The sequence below is a fragment of the Callorhinus ursinus genome, unplaced genomic scaffold (assembly GCF_003265705.2).
Source record: "Callorhinus ursinus isolate GAN/ISIS: 27379988/994484 unplaced genomic scaffold, GSC_fseal_2.0 scaffold33, whole genome shotgun sequence".
In the NCBI taxonomy this organism is placed as follows: Eukaryota; Metazoa; Chordata; class Mammalia; order Carnivora; family Otariidae; genus Callorhinus; species Callorhinus ursinus.
The window spans coordinates 13,507,954-13,527,744 of NW_027397095.1; the positions used below are offsets into that span (position 1 = coordinate 13,507,954).

A 19,791-nucleotide genomic window follows, 5' to 3' on the forward strand; every position below is an offset into this window, starting at 1 on the left:
CTAAGACCAAACCTGCACAAATGTATGTGTGTGTGTGTGTGTGTGTGTGTGTGTGTGTGTGCGCGCGCGCGCGCGTGTGTATTCATCAGCTCTGAACCTCTGACTCTGCCCCCTCCCCAATTATAAATCCTAGAACAGGATGCTTGCCCAAGACCCTCTCTCCAAACTACAGAGAAGGCCGATTGGCCCCAGGCTGTAGCCTCCCCCTCTTTCTCTGCGCAGCCCTGGCCCCAAGGGGCTAAAACGGCTCCCTGTCTGGCTTGGGAGGCTGGGAGGTGGATTAACTAGGATGGGGGGGCCGAGGGGGAGGGAAGGGGGGTCTTGCGCAAGCGCACGCCGCTGCTCGGACCGCCAATGCTGCTGCCTCCCGGAGCAGAGGGAGGCAGAAGAGGAGGGAGGGAGAAGAGGGGAGGGGAGGGGGGGAGGCGGCCCTTGGGCTGCAGCTCGCAACCAGAGGCAGTCTCTCTCAGCTCTCGGAGGGACGGGGAGCGGCAGCCGCGGAGTAGAATGCTCTGCGGGGCGCCCTGAGCCGGGGCCGCGTGAAGCAGCTTCGGGGACCGGGGCCACAGGGCAGCTTTCACCATGCATCAGTCCCTGACTCAGCAGCGGTCCAGCGACATGTCCCTGCCCGATTCCATGGGTAAGTGCATCCTGCCCTTCCTAGGGGCGGCGGCAGCTAGGGGGTGAGTGCGCTGCCCTCTGGACTACGAGCGCCCCGGTCGCCCCGGGAGCCAGGGAGCGGGAAGCGGGGCTAGGCAGGGGGTTCGCGTGCCCCAGGGTCTGGGTCGCGGGCCAGAGCTCCAGGGGAGCGGCCCGGCGGGGGCGGGGGCGACGCGCGGAGCTGCGAGCGCCAAGCTTGCGTCGGAGTATCCGTGCCCCGGAGTGCGGGTGTGTGCGTGTTTGTGTGCGTGTGCCGAAGACTTGCAGCCGGTGGTAAATTCCAGTTGTCTGGGGATCAAAACGCTTGCCTGCAACCTGCGCCTCCGCTTTCCATTCGACGCTCCCTCTTTGCAAAGTCCCCGTCACTTCTAAGAGCTCACGATTAACGACAATTAGGAGAAGCAGAGTCCTCGCCCCCTCCCAACTCTGTCGAAGGTGCCCAGAAATTCAGAGCTGCAGTGGTGGTGGAGGGGGGGCGGACTTGCAACTCGCTGATGGGGGGGTTTGCGGAACCCTGGGGGATGGGCGGGGGTGGGGGGAGAAGAGAGGAGAGGGGTTGGCGGGAGGGGAATTCCTAAGGAATCACTCAAGACAGCCCAGCCCCGCTGTCTGCAGCAGCAGGATCAACATTCCTTGAATTTGATTCCTATTCTGCTCCAAAGGCACGGAATGTGCGTGAGTGTGAAAAAAAAAAAAGTGGGTGGGGGGGGACGAGTGAGAGGGCGAGAAAGAAAGAGCGAGCGCGAGCCCGCGCATCTTCTGAAGTCGCGCTTTCTCTCTGGGGGTGGAATGGAGGGGGGGGGGACCCACTAGCCTGATTTGGTTCAACACTTTCCCTCATCACATCTGGGGAGCAGCTACCTCTAGGCACCAACTTGGCTGCCCCTCGAAGCTGCTTTTTGGTAGTTTGAAACAAAACACAAACCCAGTCCCCCTCAGCTGTTAGGCACCTTCCCAAGCCCTATGATTTCACTGGGCGGAGAAATTAATTTGGAGCCCAGGAGAGCGGGAGGGGATTGTCAAACCATGATCCCACCTAATCTTAAAATTCGCCTCGGATACACTCTAACCAAATCGAATTATCTCTTGCCAACATACTTTACATTCTGCAAATTTCCTCCGTCCCGAATTCCTGCCATCCAATCTGCTAGGTCTCCGATGAATTTGCGGGAACATCTCAAGAGGAGGGAGCGGGGAGAGGGTTGAACCCCCCCATGTGATCTCCCTACTGCCTGCATAAGACTGGGTCTCAACAGAATTCGTTCACCGGAGGGGCCCCCAGAAAGTGTCATCTCCTAGATGGTGGGAAGATCCGTATTTTCAATGGCTTTGCATATTCAGTATAAGAATTTGCTTTTTTTTATTTTTAAGGGTCTGGTTATTTGCAACGTGGTCCAAATGAGGCCAAGGACTTGGGTCCGAATCCAGAATCCAGCAGTACCAGACTCCCCCAGCTGTCTAACACAAGTGCGCGCGCACACACACACACGCACGCACGCACACACACACACACACACACACGCACGCGCGCACACATGAACACAGAATGCACTCCTCACCTTGGCCAGCTGTGGCGCCAGCGCAGCCCCTGGCTCCCCGACGCGGGACTGTTGGCGCCAGGGAGGTCTGGGTGCAAGAGTGCGAGGGCCCGCAGCGCGCATTTCCGCAGCGGGCCACAACCACCTGCGAAGCCGGCCTCTCGCGCCGGGCGGCCTGCCCGTGGGGGAGTGGGCAGGTTAGGGGCCCAGGGCTTTAAATGTTGCCCCTTGGCACACGGCTCTGGGGGTTAGGGAACAAGACATAAGAGAGTTCTTTCTTGGGCTCCCAGGGGCCCTCGGCCGATCTTACGTTTCTCGAAAGGTCTGCGCAACAAGAAGTCGAGTGGGCTTCGCCCAGACTCGACACTGCGGGAAAAGAATCATAGAGCCCTTAGAGACGCGCGAGCCTGCTCCACGCATCCCGCTTTGTAAAGTCCGCAGACCGAGGGCACTAGCAAATTCCTGAGTCGAGTGGTAACCCTGGGTTTCCACAGTTTGGACAGGGGAGTCTCCCCGGAGTTCCCTGGCTCGGGTCCCGCACAACCCAGGCCTGAATCAGCGTCTAGGCTGTTTAGGAGTTACTCCCACTTAACTCAGCTCTGGCAACGCCACCTTCCCTTGCATGGCGGGGGAGGGGAAGTGGAGGTGGGGGTTAGTGTTTCAGCCCCCAAGGGGCAGCATTTCTGAGGGGATTCCCCCTACAGGCAAGACACAACCGCAGCGCAAACAATAACATTTAAAACACACGGATACACACTGCACCAAGGTGCCTGCACGCTACGTTTGCTGGCTGTCTGGGGATGAACGGTTCGTCCAAGGCTCGGAGCAGAGCGGGCGTTTGGCAATATGAAGATGGTAATTTGACCAGCCCCCCTACATCCCCCTGCCAGCAACCCCCTTCTCCCTTTTGGCAACACCGCCCCCAGGCGCTGAGGCACCTCTACTACAGCGGGGCACTCCTTCCCTCCCAAACAACACATTTGTAATTCACCAGTGGCCTTGGACGTCTCTGGTTAAAGAACTCCAAAAGGGGGGAGGGGGCGGGATATCAGCACCTTTAAGGAAATGTTTGGGAGATTGGCAGAGCCTTGAGGCTCTTGTGTGGGCAGCCACCTGTTTCCACCGATGTACCGAGGCTGGGACTTCCCGAGACCCTCCCTGTGTGGCAAAGCTGACTCAGGTAAGCAAACCCTATTTGGTTCAAAAGATGAGCCCCCGCCCCCGAATTAGCCAGTCATCAACAACATAGTGTACAGGACAGGCTACTGGGCCCCTGTCCTGGCTTCACTCTGATAGCGATTACATACCCTATAATCAAGGGGATAATCGAGAACATGCACAAGGTAAAACATGAGTAAGCAGAGAAAATCATCCCACCTTCTGGCAACCCACACCTTCATTCCCGTCAGCTACATAATCCTGGAACTGGATTTATCATAGGGCTTGGGTACCAGACCCACAATTACAACAGTAGTTGTGGCAGTTACAATTAATATGTGTATTGAGTAAGGTATATAGGAACTCTGGGACATGAAATAATGAGCAATTAGGGTACAATAGGCTTGGTAAGAAAAACTTTAGGAGGAGGTGAGTTTTGAGCAGGTTTTAGAGGAAAGGAGGGACTCAGATTCGAAGACCGCAGTGCAGGTGGGGGCTCTGCCCAAGGAGGAAGGGGGGGGACCAGGCTGTATCTGAAAGGGCGGAGACAGCAAATAATTGGGCGCTTCTAGAGCTGAGCATCCTGGTCATCAGGAATCTGGGGTGGAGATAGGGCACTGCAGAGAGGGAGGGCTGCAGTAGGGGCAGAAGGGGGGGGGCAGGCCAATGACAGGATTTCAGACTCTCCCACCGCTGATGGTTGCAGGGATGGTGGTTGTTGTTCAAACAGAAATATACTGGGCACCAAGTAGACAGGCCAGTGAGAGACATTGGGATTGTGTGGTACTAGTTGACCAGAAGGCTTTTAATTCTGGGGACCCCGATAGGTGTGCCCTATTTTTAAAAATCAACTCTACGAACCCAGCTATATTTATTCATACAACCCCCCCCACACACACACGTCTTTTTGATTAGAAGGGAAGAAATTCTGATATGTTGCCTCTTGTTTATTCAACAAGTACTGACTGCTCTCTAGGTATCAAACCCTGCGATAGGCACTGTTTTCAAGTAGCTCCTGCTTTATTCAAGTACGTCCTGGTATGGGACAGAAGATTTTGGTAGGTTGACTAACTAAACAAAATCAGAATCTGATGTTCCTGTGTTCCTGGGAACATCTAAGGCAGGCCCCAAATTGTACCTTAGTAAGAATAGGGCTCCCTTCTAAAATGAAACAGCCACCAGGAAAATGTCCTAAACAGACACAATGAGCTACCTTTTAGTAGCCTGAACCACACATTCAGAGAACAGGTGTGTCTTGCTCTAAGTAGATGTGACTTTCAAGTCGAATTAACACTAAAGGTAAATGGAGAGGTGATTCTTCACTTTTTAAAAGCATTTGCCCTGGGGTTCCTTATGATGGTCAACTCCCCAGGTGCAACTAGAAATAATTTCATCTTACACAATTACAGTCCTTCTAGCGTAAAGAAGGGGGTGACTTGGGGTAGGGTGTCAGGGGGACAGAGAAGAGATCTTCAAACTAGTGATGAGAGAGTTTTCTTAGGAATTTTCAAAGCAAATCCTATCTGGAGGCAAGGCCCCTGTAAATCTGTAAGATCTCTGCCCGGGTTTCTCAACTGACTGGATTTTCAATTCAGGTTCTAAAGCAAGGGGAAAAAAAATAGATTTTCAAATGACACCATGTGGTTTGCTGAGTCACTTTTCTGACCTAGCTCCTGTGCTTTTAAGAGCTAGAGTGATATTTGCAAAGGAGACCCAAGAGCTGTGAAGAGGATTTAAAGCCACTTGGCAGGGAAGGAACAGGCAAGTGATACCGAAAAAAATTAGAAAGACCATACACACACTCCCCCAAGTTATATGTTTTCCGTGTGAGGTGTTGAGACAATTTCGGTGTCACAAAGATACCCTTGGTGTCTCCAGATGTTCCCTCACCGTCTTTTGCTAATTTGAGGCAGGGGAGGGCTAAGACGGGGTGAGCGACAGAGGAGAAGCCTGGTGGAATGGGAGGCGATGTTGGTAGGTTTATGTTAGAGCCCCTCTGCGGAACCAGCTCGCAGATTCACCGAGAAGCATCCATCATCAAATAGACTCCGGGACCCTGGCTTAGACGCTCATTTAGGGCCCCTCGAGATGCCCACGAAGGATAGCTAACCTTCAGGTGAACAGGAAATAAATCCTGGCCCCCCTCATCTCTCCCCCACCCCTCAAGGCCGCCTCTCCCAGCCCTGCTTGCGGTGTTTCCACCAGTCAGCTTGCCATTTGCATCCCAAATAGCTGGCTCTCACAAAGGGCCCTGATGTCACAGGTGTCACTAGTGGTCCTTTATGCTCTTCCCCGTGGAGACTGGACTCAGGTCCCACTGGAGAGGAGCCTCATCTCCCAACTCTCCCTCCCTCTGCTCCCAGGGCGAGGTCTGGTGCTTTATAGTCTGTGGGTGCCTGTAAGGGCTCCAACCACTTCGACATTTCAATGTGAAATAGTCTCAGGACGGGATCGCATTAGAAATGACCCTGATGAGTCATGCCCCTCACTTTCCAGGCTGACGTCAGGGGAGACCGCCAGCCCCTCCCACCTCCCCTGGAGCCCTCGGCAGGGCCCGCATGGGGAAGACAAGATGGATGGTGGGCCGAACCCAGGGTGGCTCTCCGGGCGCTTTGGTCCACACCAGGAGGGCAGATCGCCTGGCAGCTGCGCAGCCAACCACAGCCCCCCCCACACACCTGGCCTCTGGGTCTCGCTGGCTGTCTCCCCTCCTACCCCTTCCCTCATCCCCTCTCCCCTCCCTCCCAGTGGTGCAGTCTGGGCGGCTTCAAAGGCAGCTGCTGCCTGAGGCTGCAGTGAGGCCTCTCAGAACGATGGGGTCCTGGGAGCAGATTCTAGTGGCCTCTTTAGGCCCATAAATGCCACTCAAGCCACCTGGGTGGGCAACCCCATCATAAGGCCCCCCCCCCCCCCCCGCTTCATCCTTCTCACTAGAGAACTGGACTCTCCTGCCAGCCCCCCCCTCCCCGTTTGCCTCTGTTTACAGAACTCCGAGGGGGGGGACTCATGCCTGGTATTTCCTGCTGAGAGCCCCTTCCCCGGCCCCCGGAGAAATGCGGGCAGAGTGTGGAGTGGTGCTCGATTCCTTTAAAAAAAAAATTTAAATTCAAAAGCAAGCCTAGATACCATTTTTCTATCTGACTTAATAAGCCTGTTTTCGAAAAAAATATTGGTTTGCGCTATCATGTCTGATAAGCACTGAATAGGAGAACGGGTTTCTTGTCATTTATATTTATGTCACCCTCACATAAGCCTAAATGTGCATAAGTTATAATCTTCCCCATCTGCCTCCCCCGATACATATCTTTGTGGACTAATGGCCTCCAAACACTTACTTTATTACACACATTTGTTATGTGACAGATCTTGCCAACACACCATTTTAAAGTTTATACATGAGGTGGCAAATGTCAGAAATAAATGAAAAAAAAAAATCCCAGTACCTGACTTGGTTGTGATATTTACACTGAAAATGAAATTTCCTATCTCCAGCTTATGAAAAAACCTTTCTCGGTCGTATATTGGCTTTAAAATATTTTCATTTAATACCTCCACACGCACAGTTCCCATTTATCGTATGCCTTATAATTTGGCCTAAAAAAACACTCTACTAAGTGGGTATGACACATCTTTTGTAGAATGCCGAAAGCACAAAAATTTGTTTTTGTTTCGTTTTTATGTAACTGGTAAGATTTCTTCTGTTGTTCATTTTCCAACTGAAAATATGGATTTTTTTAAATTGTAAATGTGGCACCTGATGACGGAAAAACAAAACAAAACAAAAACTGAAGCCCCATCCCTTCCCCGTAATTCCACTCCACAGAGGTAACCCCAGCAACCAGTTGGAGTGGGAAAGAAAGGCCTTCCTAATGATTTTTCCTTTAAGTCCATTCCTTCTCTGGCCGAAATGAGCAATTTCAGTTTCTCTGTGTGCTTTCAGGAGCCTTCAATCGAAGGAAACGAAACTCCATCTATGTCACTGTGACTTTGCTCATTGTGTCCGTGTTAATTCTCACGGTGGGCCTTGCCGCCACCACCAGGACCCAGAATGTGACCGTCGGAGGTTATTACCCAGGAGTTATTGTAAGTATAAAAGGCATAGGTAGGTCTCGGTGGCTGTCTGCCTACGGTTTTTGGGTTCTACTCTGATGGTTTTCAATTCTGCTCGAGTTTCTAGTGTTTGTTCAGTTTTCCTCCTCAATGTTTCCCTATATGTGTTTAGAGGGGCAACTCTGGGCCCATTAAGAAGAGTACTGGACTGAGAATCAGAAGAATCTGGGCCCTGTCCCTGATTCACCTTGTCACCTCATTCTTTAGGACCTTGGTTTTCTGGTCTAGGAGATGTTACTAACTAGCACTGTTAACCTTAGGCTAAGGTCCTTTTCTCTCAGGGCATCTGCTCTCCTATATATGATAGGGGTCACCTGATCTTCCCCGAAACCTGAGGACAGCTTGACGCTCTATGACCGACAGCACTGATCTCCAAAGTAATCTTGCACTCCTATCAGGAAAGATATGTGGAATATTTACTTCTAGAATATGTGTATTCATTTATAAGTTTTATGCATGTTCATAAAACATACAAAAATGGAAATTCAAAGATTAGATTAAAAACAATAATTTTTAATACCTTCATACTAACACTAAAATTTCAAAGAATGATATATACTTCACATGAAGTCTGTCGTGAAAGGTAGTGGCTTTACATCCTTATTTGAAATAGTCCACTAGATAATTTTGAATGATTTGGGCCGACTTATCAGATATGATTAGATTATCATTGGCATCATTTAAAGATTTTTTTTTTAATTTGAGTATAGTTGACACACTGTATTACGTTACTTTCAGGTGTACAACATAGTGATTCAATATCTCTAGACATTATGCTGTGTTCACCCCAAGCGTAGCTGCCATCTGTCCCCATACAAGGTGGCATCATTGTTTTTTAATGTCGATCCCACAACGTAGCCAACAAAAAACTCATCCTGAGAGAAGCGTCAACTCCGCCATTTTCTTGTGGCTCGCTTCTTCTGCTTAAATCATTAGGGTCATCTTCAGTGGTTTCCAAAGCCCTTGTCCATTTTGTAGGGACTGGCTCAGTTAAAACTAGATCACACAGTCCGGGCACACATTCAATGCCCCACCATCAACGTTAACCGGTTGCTGTTTGGATCTTGCCTTCCTCCCCGAGAAAGACAGCCCACCTTGTCATCTCACGCCGGGGGAGGGCACCAGTGACAGTCTGTTTATTGAATATGTGCAATGCTTAATTTCTTTCTTACTATTTTAGATAAACAATAAATAGGAAACAGGAGTTGGGATAGTTTCTTCCATAGATCAGTGGATTGCTTTAGCCATCCATCCCCAGGGTGCATGCAATCTACTCTGTAAACCATTGAACTCTTGACATACAAAACCTCATTTTATATCAAATCATCGTGTTGTATGCTTTAAACACATACACTTTTATTTGCCATTTATACCTCAATAAATCTGGGAAAAAGAAAAGAAAAACAAAAAAAAACAAACATGAACCTCGTTCGGATCCACACACACTGCTCTTGAGCCCAAAAGCCTAACTCTAGAGGTTGGATCATATTTCACTATCAATTGTATGACTTCCCGATTCTAATTTGTAATTAATTGTAGAGAGCAGGAAGGAAGTTTAGGACGATTTTTTTTTTTTAAGTACAGCAAAGAGGTCAGATGTATTTATGTTGTTGGTTTTTTTCTTTTTTCTTTTCTTTTCCTTATTTATTTATTTATTTATTTGGAGAGGCGGGGTTGGAGAGAGAAGTCAAGGGAAAGGAAAGGATTAAAGGTGGATGCCTTTGACAAGCCCGCAATGTGAGTGACCAAGCCTGACGGGGGTTGCCTAGGCCACGGGTTCCACAGTCAGCCTCCTCAATAGCCCTGGCTGGCCCGACTCGGGCTGCACCTCCCACCTCCCGGGAGCTGAAGGCTGCCCAGGAAGTTCCTTCCCGGCTCTGGGGCTCTGGGGCGGGCAGGGCTCCCTCCAGCCAACGGCAGGTGTCCCACAGACACCGTTCGGGACCCTCTGTTAAACATGTGATGTGAGAACTCACCCAGTCCACTTCCTGTGGTGAGGCAAGAAAACCAGTTGTCAGCAGAATTGGGTTTTATTTTTAAACACAAGCAAGGGGGGTTGGTGGTGAGGAGAGGGGAGGTAAGATCGCGCTTTGGTGGCTTGGAAAGGCGATTTATAGGGTCTGTATGACTGCGTGCTTCAGGTAGCTGCATTTCGTAAAATATTTCTGACAGATGAGCAAATGCTCAAGCCGAGATTCAGAGTCTCCATGGGTGAGGAAAAGGTATTTTCCATGTCATTTAAGAGTAAGAACTCCTCTTATTCTACAATGATGACTATGAACCTTCTCCGTAGAATATGGGCCCGTGGGTGGCTAGGTTGGAATGCATTAACAAAGGAAGGAGGGCTTGTGATTGTTGTTATTTGGGTACCTGATGTTCAGCTAGCCAGGAAGTTGAAGCAGTGGGGGCGTGTGTCTGTGTGTGCATTTCACTAAAAGCTAATATGGAAATGTTAAGAGGAGAACCATCCCTAAAGGACAGTGTGCCCCATGGTTTAACCTTTAAAAATGTGCTCTTGGAGTTCCTGTAGATTGTTTCTTTAAAATGGGTTTTAATTATCGAAAGTGAATAGGGAAGATTGCAGGTTGAAAAGCGAAAAAATGCATTTGGGTTTAGAGGTCAGATCGCGGTGTAACAAATACAGTAATGACCCAGGCCTGAGAAATCCAGATTTATTCGGGAATGGGGTGCTCTCGCTGATCGAATCGTTTGGTTACTAGAGAGGTAGATGCTATATAAATTCTAAGCCAGGGGTTTCCCCGCCTTGATGTGCATAAGAATGACGTGGTAAAGGCGGCGGGGGGGGCGCGGGGGGGGGATTCAGACCTCAGCTCCCTACCCCCCGGAGATTCTGATCCAGCAGGTTCAGGTAGGGCCCGGGAACCTGAATTTCCTTTTGATGAGGTAACTTTTGATTGAAAAAGCAATACACATTGAATCTGCATTTTGATAAATAACCCCCAGGAGAACCTAATTCAAGTCAACCAGCAACCACCTGGAGAACTAAAACCCAAGAAATAAAATATGCTCAGAGATAAAACCGGAATGCACATAGTGGGGCATTTTAAGCTTCCACACTGGCAGATTGGTCACTTAGAATATAAAGGATCCTTGTATAGAAATGTGAAAAATTTCAGGCTACTTGGAGCTCTGTTGTTTTGGGGTTAACTGCAAAAAACCCAGAATCATCCTAAACTTCCTTTCTGCTCTCTCCAATTAATTTGCTAATTAAATGTGTTAACAGTACATGAGAATTTAAAATTTCAAAACAGACAAATTAGGGAGCAGTTATTAGATTAAAACAAGAATTACCATACATACAATCCATTTAAATATTGAGATCTCAGGCATTTTTTTTAAAAGATTTTATTTATTTATTTGAGAGAGAGAGAATGAGAGAGAGAGAGCACGAGAGGGAAGAGGGTCAGAGGGAGAAGCAGACTCCCCACTGAGCAGGGAGCCCGATGCGGGACTCGATCCCGGGACTCCAGGATCATGACCTGAGCTGAAGGCAGTCGCTTAACCATCTGAGCCACCCAGGCGCCCCGATCTCAGGCATTTTAAAATATAATTATATTTGCACAACTCAAACTCATGTGAAACTTTTCTAGGGCATTTTTATTTCACCAAGCGAGATGCCCTTGCGCAGTGAGGTGCCTTATAATCGAGCATAAGCTGCTCTCTCTGAGCTAGAATGTGGTACCAACATCCTAAGACACACGTACACACATGCATCTTTAAACACGTGCTAATCTGTACAAGCTGAACTTCGCAACTTTTTAAAAATGAAAACTGATAAAGAAAGACAAACTGGCTTAGGATTTTTACTGTCCTCGAATGTTTGAGGTGTATTCCGTTCCAGAAGAGTTTTCAGTGAGCTTTCTGCACCGGAGGCCTAAAAAAACAAGAGGCTCTGTTGTTGTATAAAGCTGAAAAAGGCAAGAGAGAGAGCCTGCTTCTTCTCTGTAACACTTTAACCTTAGATCCAGGAGAATGAGGCCTTTAAATGTGTTTCCCCAGCAACCCACAAGATGGGGTTGGCCACCTGATCAGCGTGGAAATCCTTTCATTCTTGCACCCTCTCCCCAGCTGTTGTACTGCTAAGGCCCATATCAGCCTGGGTTTCCTTTCAGGGAAAAAAAAAAATAAAGATAAAAATAAGAGTTTCAGCCCTGTTTCCAAGGTGCGAGTGTGTGAGTTAATTGAAAAATTATTATCAGAGTGACCATGGGATAGTAGGAGACTGAGACAACAGGGATCGTCCGAGGCAATAGCCCAGAAACTTCCTTTAGGCAAGTGTGGCTTCAGCTTCACATGTGAAGACTCTTGATAAATCCAACAAAGTTTAGATTAAAGAATCGACTGCTAAGGAAACACACGGGGCTCTGGATAGTGGGATTTTGTGTTTTATTGTGAATTAGGCAGAAATTTTGTCCACCTCTTGTTGAAAATACTTCTAAAATATAAGCTCATCCTAAAATAATGTTCCTACCTTAGGAAGTACATTTCAAAGATGAGATTCGAATCTGGATTTGCTAAATCAGACGTCTAATGCCAGAAAGTTCTGACTTTCATTGGCTCCCTGTTGCATCCTTAGCTTTGTCATTCAGGGCTCACTGAAGATGCCCCTGGCCTGGTCTCCCATTCCCCCTCTTTTTCCAAAATTATCAGTTCCTGCCCTGAACACAGCTTGGGTTTTCCTGCCTTGCTGCTGTGATTTTTCATTGTTCACCCTGGTCTGGAATGTCCTTGCTCTCTCTCTGTTGACCCAAATGCTCTGTTCTATTCCAACTGAAAGACATGGCTGGGACCTTTTTCAACTGCGAGGGTCCGCAGTGGTGTCTACCATCTTTGAACTCCCTACCATAGCTTTCTCCTACTCATGGTTCCAGAAAATACTTACATCCTCCCTTACGGCATCTGTTGGGCCATATTCTTTGGCTTTGTTTATACAGGCCCACCATCCCTTATCTGAATCCTTGGGTCAGATATGTTTGAGAATTTAGACTTCTCTTTTTATTTTATTTTAGAAAGATAATACAGTGCATATGTTACCTTATCTAACATCCCAGTGGGGTCTTGAGGAAAACCCCATAATCAGCTCCTTCATATTTCTCTAATAAACTGTGAATTTTATACTAAGTGGATAAAGATTATAAAATAATCTCACATCAGTTCAAAGTTTTACCACCAAGTTAGTTACAAAAAAAAAAAAAAACCTTTTGGTTTTAACAGCTTTGTGGATTTCAGGATTATGGGAAGGAATTGTGGACCAGTTTACCTAATTATAGCTTCTTGAGGCTGAGTCTCATTGGTCGTAGTCTCATTGGTCATGGTATCATATTCCGCCCCCCCCCCAATTCTGGCCTCCAAATCACAGATCTAGCACAGTGCCTGCTGCAGAGTCGATGTCCAATTAACATGTATTGAATGACTAATCCTTCTGAGTGTCAGTGCTGGGTGTCTGCAGCAGTGAATGGGAATCAGCATAAGTTACAGAGCCCAGTCCAAAAAGAGCCCTTAAATCTGACTTTGATTTCCAGTGATTTGACTTTTTCTTCAACGAGTGGAGGGCAGCCAAAACAAAGCAAGTTGGTTATTTATTCAGGTAATGGGGAATCAAGATGGAGGTCCAAAGGTTTGCACTTCCCATGATTCCAGGCAGTTCTCAAGGGGTGACCACAGAGCTTACCTTTCTGAGGCCTCAAGAGAGTAAACAGTTGATTAGAAGCAACTGCCCACTTTCAGGAAATTCTGTTGATTTTTCCTTTTTTATTTTCAACCCCTCAGCTCTTCCTCAAATAGGACTTTTCACTCCATCCTTGCAGGGAACTTCTTTCCTGGAGAGGGAGGGACAGTGACGAAGGTCACTATTCTACTAACACGCCACAAATGCAGCACAGGGTGGCTGAAAGAGCATCAGCTGTAGGTCAGGGGACCTGTGGACTAGTCCTGGCCCTGTCATTAACTTGCTATACGTGGGGATAAGTCCATACTGTTCTCTAGGCCACCATTTTCCTGTCTATCCAATGGGAATGGTATCAGCTCCATTAAACTCCATAGCGTTACTGTGACCAAAATGGAGAGCACAGGCTTCTTTAAATTCAAATGCTTTCCAAAAGTACGGTAGTTTCAGCAACACTGGTGAGTTCATCAACCTGTCATCCAGGTGAGTGAATTCTTCCAGCCATGACTCAAAAGATACTAGTTCCCCGCCCGGTGAACTCTACTTATCTTTGACCCCATATTAAAATGTCTCCTCCTCTGTGGAATCTTAGAACTACCACTTATTTAGCATCCTACCTTATGCAAGTCACACCACATGCTTTATTTTTTTAATTTTATTTATTGGAGACAGAGACAGAGATAGCGAGAGAGAACAGGAGCAGGGAGGAGAGGGAGAAGCAGGCTTCCCGCGGAGCAGGGAGCCTGATGCGGGGCTCGATCCCAGGACCCCGGGATCATGACCTGAGCCGAAGGCAGATGCTTAACCGACTGAGCCACCCAGGCGCCCCACACACACTTTATTTAAAAAAAAATTTTTTTATTTGAGTACAGTTGACACACGATGCTACATTAGCTTCAGGTGTACAACATGCCGATTCCTCCTCTGTATACATTATGCCGTGCTCCCATCCATCAGCATGCAACGCTATTACAATACCGTTGTCAATATTCCCCACGCTGTGTCTTTTCTTCCCATGACTTCTTCATTCCATAACTGGAAGCCTGTATCTCCACTCCCCTTCACCCATTTTGCTCACCCCCCACCCCCCTCCCCTCTGGCAACCATCAGTTTGTGCTCTGTATTTATGGGTCTGACCCTTTTTGTTTGTTCATTCATTTGTTTAGTTTTTTCAGATTTTACATATAAGTGAAATCATATGGCATTTGTCTTTCTCAGTCTGACTTAACTTCACTTAGCATCATACCCTCTAGGTCCATCCGTGTTGCCACAAATGGCAACAGCTCATCCTTTTATGGCTGAGTAATAGTCCATTGCGTATATGTACACCACATCTCCCTTAGCTCTTCGTCTATCATTGGACACCTAGGTTGTTTCCATATCTTGGCTATTATAAATCATGCTGCAATAAATGTAGGGGTGCATAGATCTTTGTGAATTAGTGTTTTTGTTTTTTGGGGGTAAATACCCAGTAGAAGTCACACTACATACTTTATCTCATTCCATCCTCACAGCAGCCCTGTGTGGTAGTTACCACTGTGATGCCCCATTGTATAGATGGGGAAACTGACGCACAGAGTGGGTAAGGGCCTTGCCCAAGGTCACACAGTTTACAGGTAGCGGGGCCAGGGATGTAGTACAAAATGAATTATTCTCTTCTCCTGTAGCACTATGTTTACCCTTTCTTGTGGTCCTTAACCCACAGTCTGTCTCCCTTTCACTAGACTATGAACTGCTGGAGCACAGAGGTCATGTCTTATTATCTGACACAAGCACTTAGTGAATATTAGAAAACCAAATGCATCAGAGTAGATTCAAATGGAATAGAAAGAAAGGGAGGGAACTGGATGAAGTAACTGGCTAACCTGGGACTTCTAGTCCCGAGTGCCTTGTCTTTCCAGTCAATTCCACGAGGCTTCAGCCCACCTCTTCTGGCCACTATCATCAGGGAGTTATTTGAGAGCGCCAGGAATGACGAGTGTTTTCGCTTCCCGTCTGAAGGCCAAGACTGCTGTTGGGGTTCAGGTGACATTAAGTGAATATCTGTGGAAACTGAAAAACTGCTCAGTCAGAGGACTTATGTTCCATGTAAGAAGCTGCCTCCGACTTTCTCTCAATCTCCCCGAGTGGTCCAGAATGCCATAAGCACAGACTAGTCATGGAATTCTTCCGGAAAAATAAAAGCTGTGGAATACATTGGAGGCGGGGGAAAGAGAAAACATGAAGCTCTCTTATGAAATCGAGCAAACAATGATAGGACTTTCCAGCTCAAATTAGTTAGAGCTGCTCAAAAGTTAAATGTCTTCAAAAATAGAAATAAACATGGGAACAATATTTACCGAGTACTTACTGTGTGCCAGGCACCGTGCTAAGTTCTTTGAATGTATCATCCTGGTTTGTGCTTGCAAAAGCCCCATGAGATAGCCACTGTTAAAGTCCCCATTTCCCAGATCAGGAAGCTGAGGTTGAGAGAGGCCAATCTGTCTGTTCAAGATCCCACAGACAACGGCGGAAGAGCTGGGGTAGGAAGCCAGGCTGGTGTGAGAACCAGGTTTTAATCAGTATACTTTATGACAACACATTTCAATTACATTTAAAATAAGAGCAGGCAGAAGATGGGCAGAGTTTAACTGTTGAGTGAGGATGTTCTCAGTAGCGTCTTGGGTGGTGGGGGATATACCCTTGTGCACGTCGGCTTCTATTTCCCCAGAGGGGTTGCTGGCTGAGTGGCCCTGCAGAATGAGTCCTTGGAAATCTGTATTCATTCCTTCCCTTCATGCCCCCTTCATGCCCTTTAGTTCTTGGGTTTCTGAGACCAGCACCCAGTGCCCCTACACTGCCCCACCTCACTCCTGCCCAGCCCTCGGGTCCATTAGATTTCCAAGTTCAGCTGTAAGGCTTGGGGGCCTCAGATGGAAATAGATGCCCCTGTTAGCCAAGGTAAGGCTGCAGATGGCAACCCGGACCATTAGTGAGGCTAAAGAGACCTGTAACTGCATCACTGAGCTTGTGTTAAGATTTATTGGTCCGTGCTCACCACTTTTTACTTATTGCATTTTTATCCCCACCGACAGCCATCGGTTAGCGATCATGTGCAGCTGAGCCTGGCCGACTCAGTCCACTAATGGCAGAAGTGAGAGGAAATGGGACCTGCTACAGCGAGCCATCATCCCAGCCACTTAGACAGGGAGATTGTTTTCTCAGGGCTTTACACGGCCATTTCTGTTCACCCTCTAATGAATGCTTTCTGTCCATAAATGAAGCAGAGATGGAAGAAGAGGTGAATAAGTGCTAACATAAATTGCAGTGGGTCAGCCACAAATACAGGCTTTCAAAAAATAGGTTTTTTTTTTTTTAAGTCTAGGTTAAGGTGCTTGCTGATCTCTAAAGTATTTCCTGGGTTTGACTAGTGTGCGGGATGCATCAAAAATTGCTATTTCAAATCTTTACTTTGTAATCCATGCATCAGAGTAGACGGTCTCCTTTCAAAAAAAAAAAAGAAAAAGATAAAGATCAGACTATAACACCTGCTTTTCACCGTTATATGTCTCTTACTGACTCACCAGTCACGTGATAGGTAATAGATATTGACACTGAAATAGGCAGGCTCTGAAAAGCTCTGGTTGACCTTTACTTTGAATTTTGGGGCACATGAGTTTCTTTTTAGGTCAGATGCATTTCTACAAGGAAAAATTGACAAATGGTGGGAGAAATACTTTTATTGAACACGTTCTATCTGTGTAACAGCTGCATGTGTCGTATCAGGCCTTTTTCGTTGTCCTGAATCATATCCAGGAGCTGGATATAATTGCGTGGGCAGGCTGATCACCTTCCCACATGCTATGTTTGCCATATTGCTTTGCAGCTCGGCTTTGGATCCTTCCTTGGAATCATCGGATCAAACCTTGTTGAGAACAAACGGCAGATGGTAAGTTTTCATCGCTATAGAATCGCACTCTTCAGCTGAAGACGCTCAATATTTATATGGATAAGTAACACACTTTTTAAGGTTGCCCAGGTCGGGCCCCAAAAGCAAATATCCCTTTGCCTTTTCTCCTCAGCCTCCAGGGAACTTATTCTAAAGTGACCCCGTGGTATGGGACTTGTTCCTGTCTTGCCTGACCCTCCCTCAGTGCCCTAGTTAGTCTCCTTAAGTCAAAGAGATAGAATATTCTGGATCTTGCCCTTTGCTTTCCTCCTCCCTCTCTGATGCATAACCTTTGGGGAAAGTTTTGCAGAGGGTTCCTGCCTTTTAGGATATTACACTTGTAAATCAAGATGCCTGGGGGGTGGTCAGATGGTGGACTGATAAGACTCCCCCAGTACAAGCCTCTGTGGCATCTAGACCTTGATAATGGGGTCTATTTAACAGCAAGTTTAATCAGATAAGGTAATAGCTCCAGGGACAGAGAACTCTAACCATCTGTTCTCCCCCAGCAATGTGGGGGATTCCCTCAGGGGAGCACTCAGCACTCTCTTCTTCCATTTCACCTGGACTCCCCGCCTCCCCCGCCAGTGGAGTTTGCACTCTGGGCTTACATTATTCAAAATAACGGGGGAGTTTTAATTGTAGAGCTGATCATCGCATAGCTAATAATGCCAATTTCACGACAGCGTTCATCCATTATTTACCAATTCTCTGTAGTGCTGTGAAGTGAGATTGATGGGGAGAGGCTTCTGAACAACTCCTGAAGGAGAGAAGTATTTCCTCCTAGCCTGCTGAGGAGGGAGAACCTTAGGGTAGCCTTGACTTTGATTTGATTTTGCCCTGGAGAGCAGTTTAATGCCGTGCTATTTCCCCCTGTTTACCTCCAAACACCTCAAGGAAGAAAAAGACTGATTCTATCTCCTTCTGAGGGTCGACCCCGGGGCAGATGGTGGATTTAGGCGACCCCCGCCCCCCACCGCCTGCCCCTGGAAGCACCTTCCTCCACATCAGCTTGTAGTACCTCCCTTGTAACGGAAGCCAAATTATTAGGAAAATCTTGTTATCTAACATGATCAGCGTATAGGGCAGTCTGGTGCAAGCAAACATTTTTCTTAAGAATTTTTGTACGCATTACACAGAGTTGATCAGTTCCAGAGACTTCCACCCTTGTGAGAGGTCTTTGATACCTAAATCTTAATAAGTTGAATGTTCCTTCTCCAACCATGCAGAAGGCCAGGTGGGGTTGTGTGGGGCCTCAGAATCGTCCCTGTCTTCATCACTGCCCACAGTGAGGGGTTGAGAAGAACACTGGACCGGGAGCTGGTGGGCACCAGACTCTTCTGTAGACTGGATGGGGACCCTGGGCGCACCCACTACCCCTCTTTGAGCCTCCAGCCCCACAATAAATAAAACGGGGGTGGACTACGCGACGTCAAATGTCCAACATCTTTCGGAGTCTGAGGATGGAGGAGCCACACAAATTCCTCCACAGGGATAGAATATTCCCCCACAGACAGCATGCTCGGTATTAGCAAAATCTCCTCTTGATCGGGTGTCCACAGATTCACGGGGTGAATTTCTTAGCTTGCCCTGAAAATGTAAAAAATACCTTCGGCGGCCCCTACCCCTCATCCCACTCATCCTGCGTGATTGAAGAAAAGCACCCCCATGGGGCGGCAGGCCAGAGTTTGGCTTTGGCTGGCATTCTCTTGGGGATCCTCTAGTCTCCTGGAACAGCAAGAGTGGAAGGCTAACAGACACTTGTGTTTTGTTTCCACCCTTCCCCACCCCTGCAGCTGGTGGCTTCTATCGTCTTTATCAGCTTCGGAGTGATTGCGGCCTTTTGTTGTGCCATTGTCGATGGGGTCTTTGCTGCCAGACACATTGTGAGTACTTTCAGGCCCAGGTCAGAGGACGTGTGCAACAGAGCAAGGTTTCGTTGAGTGTGTGCGGCGGGCTGTGTGTGCTAAGGGCTGTGACGGTACAGAGGAGGGGGAAAACAGGATCCCTGTCTCAAGTTGCTGAGCGTCAAGATGAGGACACTGCTGGACCCCTGGTCATCTAGAGAACCGGGGCTAAGTTGGGGGCATAAACTCTAAGTGCCGTAGCCATTTCTCTTGGGCTCCAGTGGCCAGGAACAGGCTTCCCTGAATCGACCTTTGAAATGCGAGTGAGATTTGGAAAGGCAGAGGCAAGGGCACTGGGGCCAGGGGAAGGGCCTTGGAAGTGACGCTGGAGATGAGGAGGGAGGGAGAAGCAGGAAGGCCTGTGAGTTCTGAGGGCCTCGGAGGTTTCAACAGTGACAGGAACAGACCAGGAGGACAGAGTCACCTCTTCTCAGATTCCTGAACTTCGCTGTCCCTACAACGGGGGTTGGCATTTAGTGATGTGATTGGGGTCCAGAGAAAACCCCAGTGCTAGAAGCTTCTACTCAGAGCCCAGTCCTGGCGTTTCGGGGCCAAATCCTCAAAGCTGCCCCTTGAGGAAAGCCATTTGACTCCTGAAACCCAAACTTGGGCTCTTCTCTGAGTAAGCCTGTGCTTCAGGGCATTCCCATGTGGCTCTCCACAGGAGCCCTCACCCCTCTTTTAGTACTTTCCATTCCACACTATTCCAGACAGTGCCTATGACCCATAGTACTTTCAGGGTTTCATAAAAATATTATCATTTCTTTTCAAATCAGTAGACAAGCGATGAGCTTCTAGGTCAAG

The 19,791-nt window shown here is 47.9% G+C and overlaps 1 protein-coding gene across 1 annotated transcript in view; it reads left to right on the forward strand.

The window, feature by feature from the left end:
* The first annotated feature begins 417 nt into the window (after positions 1-417).
* TMEM255A (transmembrane protein 255A) overlaps positions 418-19,791 on the forward strand; it is a 46,586-nt gene continuing 27,212 nt past the window's right edge. Inside the window, exons 1-4 of the mRNA XM_025852673.2 lie at positions 418-640; positions 7,297-7,439; positions 17,018-17,080; positions 18,877-18,966. Coding sequence (XP_025708458.1) covers positions 583-640; positions 7,297-7,439; positions 17,018-17,080; positions 18,877-18,966 — 354 coding nt within the window. The 5' untranslated portion in view covers positions 418-582. The remainder of the gene's footprint in view (positions 641-7,296; positions 7,440-17,017; positions 17,081-18,876; positions 18,967-19,791) is intronic.